Genomic DNA, 24,407 nt, shown 5'->3' with positions numbered 1-24,407 from the left:
GTCATAGCATAATTATGTCTTTCATCAGATAAATTCAAGTATAACTAAAATAAATAAATAATTATATATATATGATGTGTGCATTCATTTATTAATTCAAGGATATATAATTTTTAAGTAAAATGTGGGTCCTTGAATTAATATGTTTGGATAAAATCTTCAAATGATCACAGTCTGCTAGAAAAAAATGTCAAATTATTTTTCTGCAAAACTAACCACTAAAGTCTGCGAGGGATTTTTTGTAGATACATAATTTTAAAATACATTTCAAACAAACTATAACTTGAAAACCTTATCCAAAATATTTTAATCAAGGCCTCGTCTTAAAACCATATTTCATTAAACATAGTTAAACTATATACATTACGCATACCTATGGTAGACAATGTATATTTCAGTAGACATTTCTCCAAGCAGCCTGTTTCATTTTTTCTTAGTGGATTAACTTTTGTAGCTTTACTCTAATATCTCTACATTTCAGTCCATAAATAAGAGGATTCAATAGTGGGGGAACAGTAAGGAACTGGACAGACATTGCCACCCTTAGTTCGTAAGGTAAAGTCGTAGGTGGAGAAAAATTTCAAAAAGCACATCAGCCACATAGTTAATCATAGTTATCAGATGAGGAGTGCAAGTCTGTAAGGCTTTTTCCCTGACTTCCTTCGATGATCGAGCACATACTCTTAAAATCTCAATGTACGAGGCCATGATAAGCAATGGCATCATCACGATCAATGCCACAGTGATAAAAATGGCAAATATATTGTTTATCGTTGTATCAATGCAGGAGAGTCGCACAACAGACCAGTTATCACAGTAGATCTTCAGTATCACCGAGTCGCACAAAGGAAGTCTGATTGTGAGTATAAAGTGAATAGAGAATAAAATTATACTGTACAACCAGGCTGTGATAATCAGTGTGAAAGCCATGCTTACGGACATGATACTATGATATCTCAGTGGGTAACAGATAGACACGTACCGATCGAATGCCATCACTGCCAGGATGGTCAGCTCACATCCCATGTAAGAGTGAATACAAAGCACTTGTGTCAAGCAGCCCCCATAAGTTATGGTTTGAATTGTCTGAAGAAGGTTGAAAAAAAGATTTGGCAAAAATGCAGAACCTCCGTATAGACCATTAATGCACAAAAATGATATAAAGATATACATGGGCTCGTGTAATGGCTTGTGGTTTAATACAGTGATTATTACAGCAATGTTGCACAACACAATCAGTAAATAGTAAATCAAACATAAAATACCATAGAGATATTTTATTTCTGTCATTTCCCCAAAGCTGAGTGTCAGCAAAGACGGGGTTAAAAGGGTGCTGTTTTTGCTGATTTCCATTTTTGTTTTCCTGTGGCTGTCAAGAAAAAAAGAAATTTATATTTATTTGCTGTTTTGGTTTCTACACAAAATCATATGATATAAAAAAAAAAAATCAATCAGTAAGATTGCATGTAAAGTTTCCCAATTATGTAAATATAATAAGATAGTAGTACTGTTCAAATCACTGAAACTTGTAGGTTAGTGAATAAGCACTTCCGAACTTTGCCATAGAGGTAACCCCTTCCCTGCTACAGCTAGGAAGGCAGAACTTTACAGAATTCTCTCTACGCATCCTTACAGCCCTAGGCCTTCACAGGGAGGCAGATTGGACACCCTAGTGGAAGTGCATGGGATGATGTCCACACTCATGTCTTCTTTGCAGTCTATAAATGAAATACTTACAAAACTGGACATTTCCAACACTGGTTCCACTAAACATTTCCTGGACATTCCAACTTAAGGTCCCACACATTCTGCCATACAGGGTAGCTCATCTATTTTACTCCCACTCTATCACACTACATAACCCTAGCACATATGGCTTCCCTCTCTATCAGGAAATACATTTTGGATGGCAAGGATGTAAACCTGCTGTTGTTGCTTGCTTCACAAGATCTGATTGAGACATACAGCTATGGTGACCTGTCAGTGGTATTTACAGACTGAACAAAGCACTCTCTATTCCTAGCTTTTGGGTTACATAAGGGTGTTATTTGTTCTGTGTACCCCCAACGGCAAGAAGGATTAGACCTTTACCTACACAAATTGGTGGATTTAAGGCATAAGTCCTAATAAGTAAAGGTTTTACTTTTTATGACTACCCCAAGTAGGTGTTGGGAAAGCAGCGGAAGCTCTGGCATAAATTGACAATTTGACATTCTCACCGATTGGAGCCAGTTGGATACGGAATTCTGCAGGAATTTTGCAGGCTTGAAGCCTCCATCTTGTGCTATGTGTTAATCTACTTCCCATTCCACCTCTGTAAAGCAGACCCTACCACTTCGCGTGCTAAGCCTGGTTTCTCTGGCAAACCTGAACCACATGGCTTAAAAGATATATGGGGATGGCTCACTGCGTTTCTGGGCAAAGCACAGGTTTGCAACAATGTCAATGCAGGTACATGCAGTTTCAGTGCATGCAGGTTATTGCATATTAGCTCAGTGTTTTAGGGCACATGCAAAATCCATGTGCCTGTCCAAATTATTTCCCAAACAATGACTGACAGATGTTGACATTTGCAACCTATCTTTCTGTAGCGGACCGTTTAAAAACGGTTAAAAAACGTTTAGGCGATATTCCCCTTTCAGATGCACAGACAGCTACTGCAAGCACCAATCTACCGAACTGCAAACTACATGAATCTTCCAACTCCCGAACAGGAAACACACGAACACTGGAAACAGCCGAACAGGAAAAGCATACAATCAGCTTACACTCTTGGCAATCAGAATACAATCCAATTCCCCCCAAGAACGAGACGACACTTCGTTTGAGGGTCAAGCAGAACTCGTTTACTGGGGCTACTTGCCCAGCTTTAATGCAGGTCTTCCACCTGGTGGACACTCCCCTAGGGGACCAGATGGAAGACTGGGACACAAAGGGTAAAAAGACCAATTACAGACTTACACATTTCAACAATCCCACAATGCATCACGATCCCTCATCTCTGGCCTGGAGATAATTGGGAAGTAATCCAATTATCTCCAAGGACAGAGACAAAACTCCATTACACACATTTTCAGTAAAAAGACATACAATTACATACGGTTACATTATTACATAAAACATGCACATTCTACATATCCCCAGATAGCTTAGATCTGAGCGCACATTATTACCGAATGGCGCTCAGATCACATACATACAGTTCAATCGCCATGGAGCCAAAGTCTTTCCCATAGTCTTTCGTTACACGAATAGGCTCAATGGCATGGCTATCTGGGGTGATGCTGTTCATACGGTTAAACTACCGAATGAACAGTCATTCGGTTCCACTACTGAATGCAGAGGAAAGGAGGCTGGCGGCTCAGCGGTGTTCGCTCAATTAAGTGTCCGTTCTCAGTTCCATAGTTTGGGCGCTGAACACTGCTGGCCGTTCGGGAATCAAAATGGCTGCTGCCACGTGTTCGGCAAACGAACAAAGGCCACCCAGTGTTCGTCAATTAAGCTGCGGTTAACACAGTGGACAGTGGCGAGGTTGGTTCCGCCACACTTTCTATATCCAATCTCACCCTTCTTCTCATTTTGTGGAATTTCTGGTTACTGGTTTTACTCAAGGTTTCCATACCAGTATTGTAGCACTTCCTATAGGCACGCTGGAATGTCCCAATCTATTATCCGCCTCCAACAATCCTCTCACTGTAAACACATTGATCGAGAAAGAATTTCTACAAGGTTCTATGAAAGGTCCTTTTCCTCACCCTTCCTCTTCTTCCTGGCACATACACCTCATTGGTATTGCTATTAGCAAATACTCCAATAAAAAAAGAATGATAATCAACCTCTCCGCTCCTCATTCCTCACTGACGCCCAGTATCAATTCACTGATTCCTTCTGAGGAAATTTCTCTCCACTATGCTACCGTGGATAAAGTCATTCAAGCAATCTTGAAAGCTGGTAGGGCCACTTGGCTCAGTAAAACTGTTATTTCATGTGCTTTTAAATTGCTCCCTATTCATCCTTCTTTGTGGTACAGTCATGGTATCAAGTGGAAAGATAAATCTTATTTTTCTACTTACATTTGTGTCTAGGAGAAGCTCTAAATTATTCAAAATGCTCTGCTTGTTGGCATGTTGCTTCTCAATGTTGCCAGATGCCCCACGGTGATCCACTATTTAGATGACTTTTTGTTGGTGGAAGTAGGTAATAACACTCCTCAAAGCATACTCTGCACTATTGCACTTTTTTCTAAACTAAGGGTCCCACTTACTCTTGACAAGACTGTAGGCCCCACAACTAAACTGGTGTTTATAGGCATTTTTTTTTTTTATATTCCGATCTTCTGCAGTCCAGCCTTCCATACGAGAAATTTCTGCACATTCTCAAAGTACTGGACAGATCAAGGTTCCTGTACATGTAGTGATCTTCAGTCCTTACTGGGATCTTTTAACTTCACTATGCAAATTATCTCTCAAAGTAGATCCTTCATTTCTAGGCTTCTGTGCCTCTTACCTGCCTTCCAGATGAGGTTATTGTCTTGCTTGCCCTTTCCTCCCTCCCCCCCTGCCTGGGCTGATTTAACGAATAATGTCTAAAAAAAAAACCAACCAAAAAAACGGAATATCCATGTTTATTCCCCCTCTATCTGACCAGTCCCCGGTATTCTGGACAGATGCGGCAGTCTATTCTGACTTTGCTGCTATTTACAGTGACTATGGCTTAGGGAAAAGTGGCCGAGAGAGGCTATTGACCTAACTCCCTTTCAGAAGACATCCATCCTTTTCTAAATGTATCCCATAGTGGCAGCAGCATATACACAGTCTAGGCAAAGCTGTAAAATGTTATACGGATAATATGAAACAATTAACAAGGGTCAGTCCTTCTACTTGACCATCATGAGGTTAGTTCACAAATTGACCTGGTTTGCTGCCATGTATCAATTATTCTTGGTTTGTGAGCACATCCTAGGTTGCAATAACTTAGCAGCTGACGCACTATTTCAATGTCATTCACAGGAATTGTTTCTACTCCAACCAACTGCCAAGAGATTATCATTCAGTACCCCTGCTTTCAAAAAGTTAATTTTGGACTAACAAATTTACTGGTACATGGCAGGTCTTTGTCTGAAGCTGCCCCATCTCTTAATACTCCGCTTACAACAGGGCTATGTCCATTTTTCTCAGATTCACCACAGAATTCTCTATCAGCAATGATTATTCAATTAAAACCATGATAGCAGTTGCTGAATTTTTGCCACCTTCATCTCACATTGTAATATAATACCATAGAACTTTATTGAACAGGTATTCAACACAATTTACTTACTTTTTATCATCAGTTATACAAAAGGTTGGATACACAGGAACAGAGGGGTTGAGGGACCTGCTCAATGAACTTGCATGCTAGATCAGGGGTTCTCAACCCAGTCCTCAGGACCCCCTACCAGTCCAGGATTTAGGGATTACCTGGGTGTGTCTAAGGTGTTTAGGGAAAAAAAACACCTTAGACTCTCTCTTAGACACACTCAGTTAATCCCTAAGTCCTGGACTGGTAGGGGGTCCTTGAGGACTAGGTTGAGAACCCCTGTGCTAGAGGGCTTAGTGTTTTGATGACAGTTGCAGGAGAGGAATCAGGGTGCGGAGAGGGAAAACTGTTGACAGTTTAATTGATATGCTTTCCTGAAGTATGTTTTCAAAGGTTTTTTGAAAGATTGGGAACTGGGTGAATGTCTAATAGAGAGGGAAGGGGTGCTTGTGGCGGACCGCCCGGTACCCCAAATTTGTACCTCCGCCAATCACACTTCTTAGTAATCACTGAGTACCATAAGCACCGCACCAGACACCATAAGCACTGTAGACCCCACTGTAGACCCCCACAGCTTGGCTGGGGTCTCACCGTCCCTTCCCACCCTGGACCAACACCTGGATCCAGCTCCCAGTTTTGAAGACCTCTCATCCAAGAGAGTATTGCAGGTATATCAGTGATTATAGCAGTATAGCTGTTCCCCCACACAATTTGCAATGCTTTCCTATGGACGCTGGCGTCTTCTCACTGTGATTTTCACAGTGAGAAGCGCGGAAGCGCCTCTAGCGGCTGTCAATGAGACAGCCACTAGAGACTGGATTAACCTTAATATAAAAAGCAGTTTCTCTGAAACTGCTATGTTTATAGAAAAAAAGGTTAATCCTAGCTGGACCAGGCACCCAGACCACTTAATTAAGCTGAAGTGGTCTGGGTGCCTATAAGGCTTCAGAGTTAGGAGTATGAACAGAGGTATCAGAGTTAGGAGTATGAACATAGGCCAGGCGTAGGTCTTCGGCAGAGCATAGAGGCCTAGACAGGACATATTTGTGTATTGGTGAGGATAGGTAGGTCAGAGCAGCATTGTGTAGAGATTAGTAAGCAAGTACCATGATCTTAAATTGAGCCCTGTATCTTACAGGAAGCCAATATAGGAACTGACAGAGGGGGGAGGCATCAGAGGTGCACCATTGAGTTAGAGGGAAATAGGCAAGGGAGTAGCAACACTTGAGGGAGGGAAGACCAGAAGTTCTGTTTTGGACAGGTTAAGTTTAAGGAAATAAGCAGTTATCTAGTTGGAAATAGTAGAGAGGAAATCATAGAAACGAGTCAAGAGGGGTGGTGAGAAATCAGGGAAGGACAGGTAAATTTGCGTGCAATCCGCATTGAAATTATAATGGAAGCTGAAGAAGCTGATTAGTTTACCAAGGGCGGCAGCATAGATTGAGAACAATAGGGAACCAAGGACAGACCCTTGGGGAACACCAATAGAGAAGGAATGGTAAGAAGAGGCAGAGCCAGAGAAAGAGACACTAAAAGAGTACTGGGAGAGGTAGGAAGAGCACCAAGAGAGAGCAGCATCTTGTAGACGGAGATTACGGACGATGAGAAGAAGCTGTTGATGATCAACAGTGTCTAGTCTAAAGCAGCAGAAAGGTCAAGGAGAATTAGAACAGAGTATTGGCCACATGATTTTGCAGTGATAAGATTATTTAATACTTTGGTCACAGCTGCTTCAACAGAGTGACAAGCACGGAATCCAGATTAAAGTTAAACTAATCCTGTAATTCAAGTTGCTATTTACATAGATTTTTATGAATTCCTAAGACCAAGCAAATTTACAATAGTATCCCAGACAGTTACAAACCTTAAAGTCTTCAAATAGAAGACATTAAGAAAATCACCATAATGACCATAATGTAGTAATTCTTAAAAGGACCCGATCCAAGCAACCATCAGAAATACACTTGTATTCCATGTCTAATAATGGGTGTCCAAGTCAAAGTTCTAGATCTCTACTGGCATACTATTTTGCATAACCCACCTAATACACTCTTTCTCACACTACAAGGTCATCCACTCTCCACATCTAAATTAATTTTATATGTAAGGACACTGTTTCTCAACCCCAGACCTGGTCTCAACCCCACTTCTTTCTCTGGGCATTCCTTCAGAATTGGGGCAGCAACAGCAGCAGCTTCCAGTGTTGACACCCCGGTTCACATTATTATGAGGCTAGGAAGATGGAAGTCTTCTCTATATAACCGAAAACCAGAAAAAGAGTTGAAGAAAGCTTTCAAGAATTTAACATTGCAATTCGTTATATGAAAACGTTTGTGAACAAAAAGTATTTGATCCCCTGCTGATTTTGAACATTTGCCCACTGAAAAAGAAATGATCAGTATATCATAATTTACTGATCATAGTATTATAATTTTAATGGTAGGTGTATTTAACAGTGATAGACAGAATAACAACAAAAAACCAGAAAAACGCATGTCAAAAAAGTTATAAATTGATTTGCATGTCAATCAGTGAAATAAGTATTTGACCCCTTCGACTTAGTACTTGGTGGCAAAACCCTGGTTGGCAATCACAGAGGTCAGACGTTTCTTGTAGTTGGCCACTAGGTTTGCACACATCTCAGGAGTGATTTTGTCCCACTTCTCTTTGCAGATTCTTTCCAAGTCATTAAAGTTTTGGGGTTGACATTGGGAACTCAAACCTTTAGCCCCCTCCACAGATTTTCTATGGGATTAAGGTCTGGAGACTGGCTAGGCCGCTCCAGGATCTAAATGTGCTTCTTCTTAAGCCACTCCTTTGTTACCTTGGCTGTGTGTTTTGGGTCATTGTCATGCTGGAATACCCATTTTCAATGCCCTGGCTGAGGGAAGGAGGTTCTCACCCAAGATTTGATGGTACATGGCCCCGTCCATCGTCCCCTTGATGTGGTGCAGTTGTCCGGTCCCCTTAGCAGAAAAACACCCCCAACGCATAATGTTTCCACCTCCATGTTTGACGGTGGATAAAGTGTTTTTGGGGCCATAGGCAGAATTCCTCCTTCTCCAAACACGGAGAGCTGATGTGAAGAAGCTCGATTTTGGTCTCATCTGACTACAACACTTTCACTGAGTTCTCCTTTGAATCATTCAGATGTTCATTGACAAACACACACCCCATGCTAATATCTCTCTTTCATCTGTCCAGCAAATTCGTACTACCTAACAGCAGCGTCCAATGAAAAATTACATCAGTGGGTGACGTAACAGGGTGGGCGACTGATGCAAATCCTTTAACTTCCCAAATGGGTGGTCGTGCCAGGAAGGTCTACCCGAACAATTGGAAGGTCAGCTTGGCTTGAGTGCATGTCAAGCTGCCCTTGTGCACAAAGCAAGAGTGTGTGAAGAATAGTAAATATATGTATATACTGTTTGGTATTATTAAAATGCTTACAGCCAGTACCAGGGCAAAATAAAAAGAAGAACTATCTCTGTCTGGATGATCAGGATTGATTTGACTAACAACTACCTTGAAAGCGTTAATTTAACAATGTGTAAACAAGCCTTTAAGAAAAATATTTTACCCTCTGCAACATAACTGAAACCCTCAGCAGTTTTGCAGAGCAGAATACTCTTCCAATGTCTTATTTATTTGTGGGAATATTGGTTAAATCACTATCCTAATAGCATCACAGATGGGACTGTTGGCAAAGTTGCTTCATGCTCCGAGGTTTATTTATTAGATGCAAACTCCCACAACTTGCTATTTAGATATTAATATATAGTACTCAATACATGATAACGTGGTGCAGTATTTCAAGTGCAAGAAAAAAAGTTTAAAAGTTTATAAGTATGTGGATAACAATTAAGACCTTGTCACTATCAAATATAAACCCAGCACTGCAACCATAACCAGTTCTTGGCAAACCAATGTGTGTTCAAATATACATAAAAAAAAATGGTGTACATAAAAACTATAAATTTGGCATAAACTCTCTACATACATATATTTGGATATCAGGGCTGCCAAATGTAGAAATACAACTCCCATGATTATTTGTAATTCTAAATACATTCTATAGGCATGCAAAGAATCATGGGAGTTGTAGTTCTACAACATTTGCGGGTCTACCTATTAGGCAGCCCTGGTGTATATTATCAGGGCCGGCCTTAGGCATTTTGACGCCCTGTGCGAAAAATCTTCACAGCGCCCCCCCCCCCCCCCCCCCCCGTCATCCATGTTTGTCCATGTTTGTCATCCATGTTTGTGTTGTCTGTGTATGTGATAGTAGGTGTGATGACTGTGTGTGATATGTATGCTATGTGTGATATTTGTAATGGGTGTATTAACAGTGTGTGATATGCGTGTATTGGTTGTATGTGACACACACACACACACACACACAGAGTCAGACGGCCATACACACACACAGGAAGACATCCACACACACACACAGGCAGACAGTCATACACACACACACACACACACAAAGGCAGACAGTCAGTCATACACACAGACACAGACAGTAATACACACAGACACACACAGAGGCAGACAGTAATACACACAGACACACACAGTCATACACACAGACACACACAGTCATACACACAGACAAACACGCAGACAGTCATACACACAGACACACACAGGCAGACAGCCATACACACAGAGGCAGACAGCCATACACACAGAGGCAGTCATACACACAATCACACACACAGAGGCAGACAGTCATACACACAGACACACACACAGAGGCAGACAGTAATACACACAGACACACAGTGGCAGACAGTCATATACACACACAGACACACAGTGGCAGACAGTCATATACACACACACACACACACACAGGCAGACAGTCACACACACACACAGGCAGACAGTCACACACACACACACACACAGGCAGACAGTCACACACACACACAGGCAGACAGTCACACACACACAGGCAGACAGTCTCACACACACAGACACACACAGGCAGACAGTCAGTCATACACACAGACAGACAGTAATACACACAGACACACACAGAGGCAGACAGTAATACAGACAGACACACACAGAGGCAGACAGTCATACACACAGACACACACAGAGGCAGACAGTCACACACACACACACACACACACAGGCAGACAGTCATACACAGACACACAGGCAGACAGTCATACACACAGACACACACAGGCAGACAGTCATACACACACAGACAGTAATAAACACAGGCAGAGAGTCACACTCACCTAACAATCCCACAGTTACCTGTGGAGTTCATTGTGGAGGCAGTGCAGCTCCTGGTGACTGTTTGGTGGGGAAGCAGGGACTCCTTCCTGCTTCCCCTGCAGCAGTTTTCCGGCGCTTTTAGCTCCGCCCCCGCCGCACGGTAAGCTCCGCCCCCGCTGCAAATTTAAAAATTTTTTAAATCCACGGCGCCCCCTGCTCCATGGCGCCCTGTGCGGCCGCACAGCTCGCACACCCCTAAGGCCGGCCCTGTATATTATCATGCAGAACTTAAGTGACAATCTAATTAATTAAAATGAAAGAATACAAATTAATTTTACCACATGACAGGAGGCTTCATATTTGCATATCTTTCTTTACTGAAAAACTCCAGCAGCATAGAAACATAACAACCAATCAGAAAAAAAGATATGGTGCCCATAAAAGGCCCTGTCTATGACATCACTTCCTCTTTCTTTGCTGCTCCAGCCTACAACAGGTCAGAGTAATTTTACCTCTCTAGTTTATGTATATGTTTTACTCTTATTATTGTGTTTTATTTCATCCCTGACTACCTATACCTGTCCCCTTCTTTCCCTTACTCAGTGTATCCCCTGTTACCCGCTGTATTTACTGTCTGTACTACCTTATCATCGGTCTGGCAGTCTGCAGGCGTCACGGCTGTCCGCGCCGCGCTCGCCGCGTGGACCTGCCCTTCTACACACAGGGGGCTGGGTGGGGACGGGTGGAGGGTAGCCGGGGTTAATATTGCGTTCTGCCGCGTCTTTTTTCCGTCTCGCTTGTGGTCGCGAGCGAGAGACCCTTACACACGCGGCCGGCGGCCATTTTGGATCTCGCAGCTCGCGAGACCCGCGACGGCCGCCTTCCCTACACGGCGGTTCGGGAATCACCCGAACACCGCAACGAACTTGTGGATTACCCTTAGGGTTTCTCCCCCCCCTCTCAGGACACAGTTCATCTATATTACAGGGTATAAAACCCTTCCTCCAAACGGACACAGGATGACTTGCACTGAATGACTGCTAATAGTGAGAGGGGTGGACAAAAGCATGCACAATCTCTGAATATTTTAGAAAGGCTGTAATATATCACAGTTGTACATATACTGTTCCTATAACTGACCAAACTACCTCTCGGGTCCCTGCAGGGACATTTGCAATGCTACTTTACCCTACACAAGGGATTTGCTATTACTATACCCTTCACGGGGAATATTATATTAAGTTACCCTACACAGGGTCATATTACATTACTGTACAAAAGGGTGCAAATTTATGTGGGTGTCCTCTGGGTATTTTTTCATGGCACACCACCTGGGGTGACCCCCCAGATACGCATGCAAGGGCGCTGACGGCCCATTTCAGCTGATGTGGGTGTCCTCTGGTTACCACGGCACACCACCCGGGGTGAAACCCGATGATATGCACAAGGGCCTACACCATAGTGTCCGAGATACACACATATAGCCCTGATGTCACTACATGCGTGCATACAAAGCCTTCTACATACATTTCTCCAACTGGGCGCCCCCCGGTTGTACCAAGAGTCTATCTCTATATGTAAATGACTCTCCCCCCACGACCCTTCCACTGAATTTTGTTTTCGCCCAACAGGACGGAATACACCTCAGATCATGGAAGATACCCAAAGCAGCCAAGACTTCCAGGCTATGATCAATGCCGCCGTAGGGGCTATAGGGCTCTACCCCACGGCCAAGACGACATAAGCCCCCCAGGGCGCATGGAAGCTTCGGGCTCCGAGGTGTCTAAGGCCAAAAGACAAAGAAAGGCTTCGAGCCCCCCCTCCACCAAGACTAAGGGCAAATTGCCCGTCAAACGAATTAAGAACGCGGACCGACAACCCGCGCCCTTTCCACCTCAATCCTCGGACGTGGAAGATGCCTACGTTCCACATGCCTTAGACGTGGTGGACGAGTGGCACGGGGATGGCTCACCTTCAGACGACGAGGAGTGGCAAGACTTACCGCCCACCACTTCGAAATACGTCAAAGAGACCTTCCTCGACAACCGAGACAAGGAACTCGATGACGACCACCACACCGGTCAGACCGAAAATGGAGTGTTTCTGGATGACCAAGGGACACTACTATTCAACCCATGCACCATCCAGCACCCACGGTCCTCAGAATGGACGCTGCCAGACCACCTTGCAAAATTCATACACTACTGGCTGCGCAAACCACTGGAAAAGGAGGTGCGGGCACGCCTCAGGGCCGAATGTCCCAGGCCACTACTCCCCGATAAAGTGGCACTGACGCCCGAATTTGACGATACAATGGTGGTCTTCATGTCACGCACGGGCAGAGACCCTCGTAAAGGGGTTGAGAAAGGCATGAAAGCGGCACAGGACAAAGTGCTGGACTTGCTCGGCCCCATCGCCAAGATGCTATATTTCGCAGACCTAGCTCTCAGCCAAGACTCTCAACTGGACCCTCACGTCATACGTGAATGGGCTCAACGCGCGGTGTGCCTGCTGGGCAACGCAAACGCCGCACTTTGCGTCGAAAGACGCAGATCAGCACTGATACGCATTGATAGCAAGCTCTTGGATCTCGGGGCTAAATAATTTGTACCGAAAGCCCAAGGCCTGTTATTTGGCAATGCCTTCATCATGGAACTTAAAAGACATGTGAACCTATTCACTACCTTGAACAAGGCCCAAACCTCTCTCAAGCAGGTGTTCCACACCCCATCTTCAAGAGGTGTTTTTGGAAGGGCTGGTCGACAACGGAACCGTGCCACCAGCCGATTTTGGGCCTCAGGTTCCAGATCGTTCCTACAAACTCCGAATTTCTTCCCGTCTACGACACAAAGACCCTCCTCGTTCCGAGGGGCGGGGAGGACCAGAGGTTTCAGAGGCCGAGGACGCGGCCGCTTCTCCAATGGTGAGTCCACGTACATACCTAAATGTACCAAAATTTATAGCAGGCAACCTGTCCTTTTTCTTCCAGAACTGGAAACTGATTACCAAAGACGCCTGGGTCCTCCAGACGGTACACGGTTTCATCATAGACTTCTCCGCGCAACCCATACAAACAACCCCCCTACCCCGATCCACGTGTCAACAGAACAAAGTCACCTGGTGGACGAAGAGATCCACGCACTCTTCGAGAAAGGCGCGATACAATACGCGCCAGATGGGGGAGGCTTTATAAGCAACATCTTCCTGGTCAAGAAGAAGACGGGCGATTACAGGCCGGTTATCAATCTCCGGCAGTTAAACTCCTTCGTAATCTACAGACATTTCAAGATGGAAGGAATCCATCTTCTTCAAGACCTACTCGTCAAGAACGACTGGTTTATACGTCTGGATCTCAAAGACGCGTATCTGACTGTCCCAGTGGACGTACACTGCCGACAATTCCTCCACTTCTGGTGGAGAGGACGGATATGCCAGTTTACATGTCTGCTGTTCGGCCTCAGCTCGGCTCCGTGGTGCTTCACGAAGCTACTGAGACCAGTGATGGCTCACATCCGAACAAGGGGCATACGATGTCTCGTATACTTGGACGATTTACTGATCTTTTGCGAATCCGCGTCCAGGCTATGATCGCAGACGAAATTTGTCGTTCACTTGCTAGACTCTCTAGGGTTCATGGTGAACAGACAGAAGTCGTCTCTCTCTCCCTCCCAGTCGGTTCAATTCCTAGGCTTCGACATCGATTCGAAGGAATGCGTACTACGCCTCCCCTCGAAAAAGATAGCCTCGATAAGGAAAGAAATCAGACGAGTTCTGAGGATGGACACAATACCGCTCAGGATGCTCGCTCGGATCGTAGGACTCCTTTCCTCATCCATACAAGTGATATTCCCGGGCCCTTTACACTACAGGGCCATGCAACGACTGAAGGCGGGATATCTGCGCACCGGGCACTCTTACGACCACTGGATCCCACTCTCATCGGAGGTGAGGTCGGAACTGCGATGGTGGTTACTACATATACAAGCCTGGAACAGCAAGGCGATCTTCGGCCCTTCCCCGGACTTCATCGTGGAATCGGACACCAGCCTGTGGGAATGGGGCGCTCATTGCTCGGATGCCTCCACGGGAGGCCCATGGCAAGAAGAGGAGACCAACCTACACATCAACTGCCTAATTGATCGTGGGATCCTTCGCCATCCACAGCCTGGCCAAGAACAGGTCGAATTGCTGTATTCTGCTCCACATGGACAACATCTCGGCGGTGCAATACATCAACCGCCTGGGCGGAGCGAGGTCAAAAGATTTGACGGAAGCCACGAAGAACATCTACAGTTTCTGCCTACGGAGGAACATCACGCTGCAGGCGGAATACCTGCCAGGAATCTCCAACCTGACGGCGGACTGGTTCTCCCGCCACTGGAGAGACACCAGCGACTGGAAACTCAACAGGGAGATATTCCAGACACTACGACAGTGGATAGGTCCACTGACAATAGACTTATTCGCCTCCAGGACCAACCACCAACTACCAAGATACTACAGTTGGCTTCCGGACCCGAATGGCGAAGCGGCGGACGTATTCTTCAGGACTGGCCCTCTCAAGGGGCTTACGCATTCCCACCATTCTCAATGATCCCACGGGTACTGCGATACACTCGCACTCACAGGATATCGCTCCTGCTCATAGCCCCCCTTTGGCAGCCAACCGTGGTTTCCGGACCTCCTGGAGATGTCCCACGACCACCCCATTCGGCTCCTGACCTCCCCACTTCTCCTGTCGGGACCTCGAGGGACATCCCTCGTCCTGGATGGACAACTGGAACTGGTGGCCTGGACGATTTCAGGGGCTCCTGGTCGGTCCACGGCCTATCACAATCTACTAAAGACCTCCTATGGGACTCATGGGCTCCTGGCACCAGGAGATGTTACATATCCACCTGGTCAGCCTGACGTGATTGGTGTATGGAAAGGGATTCCGATCCCTTTACTGCCTCTGTCCCACTGATCCTCAACTATCTCGCTCATCTGTTCTCGACGGGACGATCGTATTGATCCCTTAACGTGATCAGATCTGCTATTTCGGCGGCGCACGTCCCAGTACAAGGTAGACCAGTGGGTCAAGATCCTCTAGTATGTCATCCACTGCGGGGTGCCAAACGTATGAGACCCCGAGCACCTAGATACTCCAGCCTCTGGCAAGTGAATGGAGTGTTGGACTTCCTTCGGGGCTGGCCGGACAACCCTTTTCTGTCGCTGAAACAACTTTCAGCCAAACTGGCCCTTTTGTTATGCCTTGTCTCATTCCAACGGGTGTCAGACATTAGGGCGTTTGGCGTGGACGGTTTCTCTCTCACTCCGGAGGGAGTCACTTTTTCCATTTCAAGACGGACTAAATCAGATTTGTCCTCAGGGTCTTATCCATATTTTGAGTCAGACTCCAAGCTATGCGTTGTCAGGACACTAATGAGGTATACGGAAATCACAGCCACCCTTCGACATACCCCGACGGGTCAACTACTGATTTCTTACATAAGGCCTCACGGACCGGTGTCTACGACAACCCTGGCCAGATGGGTTCGCTGGTTACTAAAGTTAGCAGGAGTCGAATCTAGCTTTGGAGTGCATTCAGTCAGAGGGGCGGCAGCATCCCAAGCGTTCTTGGCAGGCGCCTCCCTAACCGACATTATGCGTTGCGCAGACTGGACACGGGAGAGTACGTTTAGGACGTTTTATTTCCGCCAATCCTCTCATACTTCCTTCACACTGGTCAAGTCTAAGCTTTAAAAATGCAAATATAAAGCCTCCTGTCATGTGGTAAAATTGAAGATTATATTAGCTTTAGTGTATTAATAATCTTAATTTTAGTAATGACAGGAGGCGAATATTTCCCACCCTATAGGATCCCTCCCATGTTATCTCGTGTTATACAGATTATGTCTTTGTGTTCAGGAAGGCATGCATGTTATGATTGTATATTACGACTTAGACATATAGCTTGAAAGTCATGTATAGGTTGTATAACTGGTCATGTTCCTCGAATTATGTTGAGCTTTTACTTCTTACACGTCTTTGCTTTCGAAGTTATATATATATCAATAGGTTATATATGTCAATAGTCGGAGGACCGTCAATCTAAAGTGGGACTAGAAAACATGGCTGTGAAAGTGGATTTTTATAATTTTACACATTAAAGTGTGTTTTGGGCATTCTCTCGTCTATAGTGTTGCTTTTTCAATAAAAAACAAATAGGTGTAGCGGCATCTTGTAGGCAGATGCACGTTGTTGGCAGAGCCCTACAGAATTCTTGATTGGAAGAGGAGAAAGGACAAGTAAGGGTTGTTTCCAGGGTAGAGGAACTGAGATGGGTTTCCTGAGTGGAGAAAATAAGTACAAACAAAACATGAGACCTACCACCTCGACTATACTGTGTTCTTTTGTATTTACCTTGGTGAGTGCTGCTTGTAATGTGCTCATTGGAGTCAAGAGTTTCTCATCGTTAAGATGGATTGTACTTACTTACTGGAGATGGTATATAAATGGACTATGATATATGATATGCAGTAGGTTTCCATGATGATGAGCCTTTGTTGATAATAATAAGGATTTTAATTGAGTCTATAGGAATACAGACTGGCCAAGGAGTAAGATAGAAAGGTAAAATCTGATAGCAGCAATCTGCAGGCAGACTATGATACTGGTAAAGTACTGTTTTCTGAGGTCGAGGGAGATGATAACAAGAACAAGTACTTTGGGTCTATATTCTATTATACAGAGCAAATGTGAGTCATAAGCCTTATGCTGAGGTAGCATCTCTGGAACATTTTTCCAACCCTCCCTGTCCAACAAACCACCCTCCCATGGTACGCACTACATTTATAGATAGTACAGATCACCTGGTTTTCCACACACACCAATCATGACTATCATCTTCTCCACACCTGTAATATCTCCATTCCCACACCACGGACAAGTTACCCTTCACTCCTCCACACTCTCCTATGGTACTAGCTGTCCTTACAATTTCCTCAACTATAACAAAACACTACTTAACAATGTTCTCTCTACTATTTTTCTGTCTTACCCTCACTTATTTAATAAAATCTCTATCTTAAAGCTTACCTGTCCCTACCATCTTCATTGCTCCTGGTTTACTTCCCTCCTCTCTCTGTTCATCCCATACATTATACTCATACCTATCCACCCTTTCTCCTCCAACTCCTTGTAAATCCTCAAAATACAGACATTCAACCAAAACATTTAAATCCTACTCCCACATTCTGTTACTTTCTATGCTTCTGCTCCTGGCAATGTCTCTCCAAACCCTGGTCCCACCTTTACCTACCTACCTTGTGTCCACCCTAGAAACCTCTCCAATCTTATATCCATTGTATGTAACTTTCCCTTTAAACCCTCCTTCTATTCTGCATGCTATGTGTGCAACATAACTAAATCTACTTCCATCCATGACTTATTAATCTCACGCTCCCTTAACTTACTTGCTTTAACTGAAACTTGTCTCTCTCCTTCTGACACAGCTATCCTTGCCTCATTATCCTATGGTGGTCTACAGTTTACGCACAACCTAAGACAGTTTGACAGTAAAGGTAGTGGTGTAGGGTTTCTGCTTTCACCCCACTGCTCCTTCAAACCTCTACCACCCCCCACCCCCTTCCTTCTCTTTCTCCACCTTTGAAATTCACTCAATTCGCTTATTCAAATCCACATCTGCAAACATTGCAGTTATGTATCGGCCCCCTGGTTCTCCTCGTCTATTCCTTGACCATTTTGCCTCCTGACTTCCTTACTTCCTTTCAAGCAATATCCCATCCCTAATTTTTTGGGATTTCAACAATCCCATAAACCCACCCTTGTCTTCGGTAGCCTCAAAACCTATTTCAATCACCTCCTCCTTTGGCCTATCACAATGGACTAATTCTCCTACGCATATAGCTGGCAAAACTCTAGATATTATTTTTTCAAATGCATGCTCAGTTTCCAATTTCTGTAATACTCCATTTCCTCAATCAGACCACCAAATCCTATAATTTGTTCTTGAGTGCCCCCACACCCAATATCCTCAACCTAATCCCCCTCAACTCAGGAGGAATTTGAATTTTCTTGATCTTCAATGGCTATCAACTGTAATCCATTCTGAACTCTCATCCATCCCTACCCTCTCTTGTCCCTCTCTGGCTTTCTCCTCATATAATGCTACCCTCACCTATGCCCTAGACGCTGCAGCCCCGCTCTAAGCATGCACCTCAAGGATGGCGCGCCTCTAACTGTGGCACACTAAGTCAACATGCTACCTGCAGAGATGATCCCATTCAGCTGAACGCTGCTGGAGGAAGTCCCACACTTTGTCAGACTTCTTCCGTTATAAATTCATTTTGTCTTCATATAGCACAGCTCTCACCCTTGCTAAATAATCCTACTTTTTATCTCTTGTTAGTTCATGCTCACGCAATCCCAGGCATCTCTTTTAATACCTTCAACTCTCTCCTTCGCTCACCTCAAGCCACCCTTCAAAATGACCTTTCGACAGATAGCTTTGGATGCTACTTTACCAAGATTGAACAGTTAAGGAAAGAATTCTCCCCTCTATGCTCCTCCCTTTTGCAACCACACATCAACTGTACCTTCCCTACGCTACAGGCCTTCTCCCCAGCTACAGAATGGGTGGTTGCTTCACTTCTCCTCTCGTTCCACCACCTGTCCACTTGATCCAGTACCTTTCCACCTTATCATATCTCTCTCCCCTTGTCTTATACTATCCTTAATACACATCCTAAACTGCTCTCTTTCATCTGGTGTTGTCCCTAACCCTAAGCATGCTACTGTCGTACCCATCCTAAAAAAGCCATCCCTAGACCCGTCTTCCCCTTCGAACTATCATCCCATATCCCTGCTTCCTTTTTCATCAAAACTTCAAGAAAGACTTCAATCTGGCTTTTGCCCCTCCCCTCTACTGAGACTGCTCTTATTAAAGTTACAAATTACCTAATTGCAGCTAAATCTAAAGGCCACTACTCCATACTAATTCTTCTTGGCCTCTCTGCTGCCTTTGACGCTGTTAATCATAGCCTCTTTCTCCTCTCTCTTCAACTTTTCAATCTCTCGGTCATTGTGACACAGCCCTCTCATGGTTCTCCTCCTATCTCTCCCAACGCTCCTTCGGTGTCTCTTTTTCCAATGACACCTCCTCTCCTCATACTGTCTCAGTTGGAGACCCTCAAAGTTCAGTTCTTGGTCCCCTTTGTTCTCTCTCTATACTGCCTCTCTTGGCAAACTCATTAATTCATATGGAATCCACTACCATATGTACGCTGACAACACCCAGATATACCTCTCCCCTGCTGTCCTACAATGTGTCACCAATTGCCTCTTTTCTATCTCTGATTGGATGTTCTCCTGCTTTTTGAAACTCAATCTATCTAAGACTGAGTTTCTTATATTTCCTCCACAAGAAACTGATCCTCCTCCTTCACTCTCCCTGCAGGTTAACGGTACCTGCCTCAACCCATCCTTTTAAGCTCACTGTCTTGGTGTCATTTTTGATCCTAGCCTCACCTTTGCACCTCATGTCAAGTCTGTTGCTAAAACCTGTCGATTCCAGCTTAAAAACACTGCCCTTTCTTACACAAGATGCTGCCAAGGAGCTTGTTCATGCTCTAATAATCTCTTGCATGGATTACTGTAATTCCCTCCTAATTCCTCTCACTGGAGGCCATACTGCCCCCCCCCCCCCCCCCCCCCACAATCTGTGATGAATGCTACTGCCAGGCTGATCTTTCTCTCCTCTCGCTCCTCTCACACCTCATCCCTCTGTCAATCCTTACAAAATACTAACCCTTACCTATAATGCCCTAACCAACTCTAGCCCCTCTTACATGTCTTTACTGATTCATAGGTATGCCCCCTCTCAGTCTCTATGCTCTACTCTATGCTCTCTTGTCTGCTGCTTGCACCTTACTGCAAATTAACGCCTGCAAGACTTCTCATGGGCTGCTTCTTTCCTTTGGAACAGACTGCCTACCCCTGTCAGACTCTCCCCTGGTCTTCAATCCTTTAAGCAGTTCCTCAAACCCATCTTTTCAGGATTGTTTATGGCCTCCAAGAGTAACTTCTACCTCTCAAACCTTTATCTTGCTCTCTCCTAAAGGGTCACACTCCACTCTCACCTCCAGTTCTGCTACTTTCCCACCATGTCTATTTGCCATCTCCCTCAAATAGAAGTGAGGGTAAGACAGAAATATGTTGTGTTTTTATGCCCCGCCTCTAGATTGTAAGCTCATTTGAGCAGGGTCCTCAACTACCTATTGTTCCAGTTACATTTTGTTAGTGTCTCATTTGGTAAATTCCCCTCTTATTGAAAAGCGCTGCGGAATAAGCTTGCGCTATATAAATAATAACTAATAATAATAATAATATTAAGGTGATATACAGACTAACAGAATATGATTAGTGAAAAAGAAGAAATAGTGTAGCATGATACCAAGACAGTGCGATTAGGCAGCACATCTGAAGCAAAGCAATAATAAGAAAATAGCTAGTAGGACAGACTGAGTTTCAATCTACTTAGATTAAAGGAGAAGAAATCGGTGGCCTACCTGTGTTAATAGAGTTCCCATTTTCAGTGCTCTGTTCTTGACAAAAAAAACTCTTACAGTTTGGTAGACCTCCAGTTTACCATTACTGGACCTGGGTTTGCTCAGAGTTTACCAAGTCAGAGAACACTGACCCTTAGGCATAAATTAAGTAAATTTGTCCGTGACCCCACTAGGACCTACAAATATCTTACCTGTGTACGTTGAACATGTTTCCATCGAACTAAGTGGCTGTCATACCTAAAATGCACTAACGGAGTCAAGGTTTGATTTTTGCCAGTGACTGCGTATTGTCATTGTATTTATTTGACTCGTCTCTTAAATAAAGAATTTTAAAAAATGCACCAACTGAAAGCTATTTTATTATAAACAATGTAAAAGAAACATTTATAAATAATTAAATGTCATTCTTTTAGCTGCATTTGCTATATCTGTATGGTGTCAGGGATTATAATTTGTAGTCATATACTGGCTAATGGTGAGTAGGAGAATTGAGCCCTGATGGTGTTGTGTATTGTTACCTGTTCATCTGTGCCAGAAATATATCATTCATGCTTAGTTTGTTTATCTTGGATTTTCATAGAAAGACAGATAGACAGACTGACTGATTATTATTTTGATACATAGTGAATACTATTTTATCATACAGAATATGCATTTTATGTGATAAATTGTATAAAAGATATTACATTTAGTTTGTTTATTATTTTTTGGCTACATTTTTAACCATTCAGCTATGACTTTTGACGTATCGCTCATTATTTTTTACATCAGCTATGAGTTATAATGGGCATTTCTCAAATAAATCACTTAGTTTTAATCTTGAATAACCATTATAGATTGTCTATTTACTGCTGTAATGGAACCAAGATGTGCAGCGTATCATTAGGTAAAATTAATGAATTCAAGTTTGGTACATTTAAAAATGGAGTACAAATATTTACTTACCGATGCCTCAGTTTGGACCATGTGGGATAATCTTTCGTTCTCGGTATGATGTGATCACTATTTATAGATGTATCTTAAGCAGAGGATGAAGTCAACCAATCATAATAAAGAAACAAATAGAATTTTAATGAATAATTTTACCTTTTTGTTGTTGTTCTTTTAGCAATTATCACAACCAAGAGTCCCTTATGACATTCTGCTTCTCTGGAAGTGGTACAGATACAATTAGCAAAGAAAAAATTATCATAATTACAAAACGAAAAATTAATAAAATAAAAAAAAACAACTAAAATATCAAGAAAAGAAAAATATATGGATCATTTAGTATCTTGATATTATGGTGTGCTCTATAATGGAATACTGATGTTTTCAGTTAGGCATACACTACATCTTTCCATAGCAGAACTTGACTAGCTAAGTGGCATCAATACTATCTATATTTGGGGACATGTAAAACCTCCCCTATTAAAGAGAATCCAATTTTCTTTAGGTTGAATTTTTGTTTGTTTAAACAGTTTAAAAATTGTTTTAGTAACAAACTGTTTTTTTTTTTCTTTTTGTTTTTAATATGAGGTTGTTGTAGGCTCTAGCATGCTAGTAACAGAACAGGAGGTACAACATTCTAAATTAAACAGATTGTGCAATAAATAAAAATATAGTCTAATTTTCAGAAAGAGTGCTGAGAGGCTGTATGAGTCCCACTCTCCAGATTATCCAGTTATAACATCACCACCTCCCTCCAACAACTGCAGCAAGACCATTCCTCCCTGAAGAACACCCCTTTATAAAATGTGTGGTTTGAGAAGAACCTAACATCACTGCATGACGCACTTGGAGTGTGGCCAAGTAATTCTGTGGGCAACCTGGTATGCAAAGCGTCATTGTCTGCTTTTATTAAATGGAGAACCGTAGGTTTCTTTTTATATTTATTGCAAAATTATTTACAGGGTTATTCAATAAAGTCCAAATGGGCAAAACCATATGGGGCCATTCGGACAGTATAATCTGAACATTGGAATTCAACAATGTCCTTAGTTTGTAATTCAGGTCCTAAATGAATCAAACACTGCTGGGTGGCTGTAAAACAGATGTAATTCATTAAATCTAGGTCCAGGGGCTTCAGATACAGGCACAGATTTTAACTAAAATCTAGCGTTTTGCTAGCCATCAACCACATTAACAAAGTAAAAACAAATTAATAATAAATTAATACATAAAAATCATGTGGTAGTCAATAAAGCCTCATATTGCTATTATGGAGATACTTTACCTCCAAAGGCCTCAACTGCCATGCAACAGGAGGGGGAAATTCTACTAAATGTTTTGGTAGGTACTAACCACTGTATACTGGAAACGCTCCACAAGATTTGCCATTTTGGAGATACTCTGATTCAGTTATCAAGCCATCAATATTTGGTCCTTGTCATGGTCACTCTGGTCTGTTCGCTTGCCAAATTTTCCTGCTTCCAACACATGACATTCATAATATGTCCAACCCCTTGGCAGGTGGCATTGCAATGATATAATAAATGTTATTCACTTTAATGAGGTTGTGGTGGATTAGTTTATACCACTTGCATAATAGACTGACTCGACCCATAAGGGCAGTCCAGAATGCTGTCAAAGTCCTCCCTGCATGAGAGATACAGATCCAAAAAGATCCAGGGTTAATAAATCCCTCATGCAGAGAAAACTTGTTGGTGGGATCAGCCTGATATGTAAGTGGTATAGGCAGGGCTGTCTTTAATATTGATAGTGCCCTGGGCAAGTATTTGATGGTGCCCCCTGACCCCTACTCCCTGACATGCAATCACGCTCTCCACTTCCCAAGGCAGTAGCGGACCCATTTTCCCATGCCTGCAGAGTTCTATTTAGCACTGAGTTGTGTTTGTGTGTTTGAATGGAAGCATGTTTTTGTATTTAGTATGTTTGTGTAAATTTAGGGGTGTGTTTGTAGGTGGTGTTGGTGTTTGAATGCAAGCATGCATCTATGTGTAGTGATGTCGCAAACATAAAATTTTCGGTTCGCGAACGACGAACGCGAACTGACGCAAAACGTTCGCGAACCGGGCGAACTGCCATAGACTTCAATGGGCAGGCAAATTTTACAACCCACAGGGACTCTTTCTGGCCACAATAGTGATGGAAAAGTTGTTTCAAGGGGACTAACACCTGGACTGTGGCATGCCGGAGGGGGATCCATGGCAAAACTCCCATGGAAAATTACACAGTTGATGCAGAGTCTGGTTTTAATCCATAAAGGGCAGAAATCACCTAACATTCCTAAATCACAATGGATATTGATTGATGCCTTGACATATGGATTAACACCTGTCATCAGGGACCCTGTTACACACT

The 24,407-nt window shown here is 43.5% G+C and overlaps 1 protein-coding gene across 1 annotated transcript; it reads right to left on the bottom strand.

Annotated features, from left to right (window-relative positions):
• Positions 1 to 543: 543 nt before the first annotated feature.
• LOC134600122 (olfactory receptor 4C11-like) lies at positions 544 to 1,290 on the bottom strand. The gene has a single exon (XM_063444996.1). It carries the CDS (start codon positions 1,288 to 1,290, stop codon positions 544 to 546), a length of 747 nt encoding a protein of 248 aa, XP_063301066.1.
• Between the last annotated feature and the right edge of the window lie 23,117 nt (positions 1,291 to 24,407).

This window comes from Pelobates fuscus, chromosome 1, assembly GCF_036172605.1.
Source record: "Pelobates fuscus isolate aPelFus1 chromosome 1, aPelFus1.pri, whole genome shotgun sequence".
NCBI classification, from domain to species: domain Eukaryota; kingdom Metazoa; phylum Chordata; class Amphibia; order Anura; family Pelobatidae; genus Pelobates; species Pelobates fuscus.
This window is presented reverse-complemented; position numbering and strand designations above follow the sequence as displayed.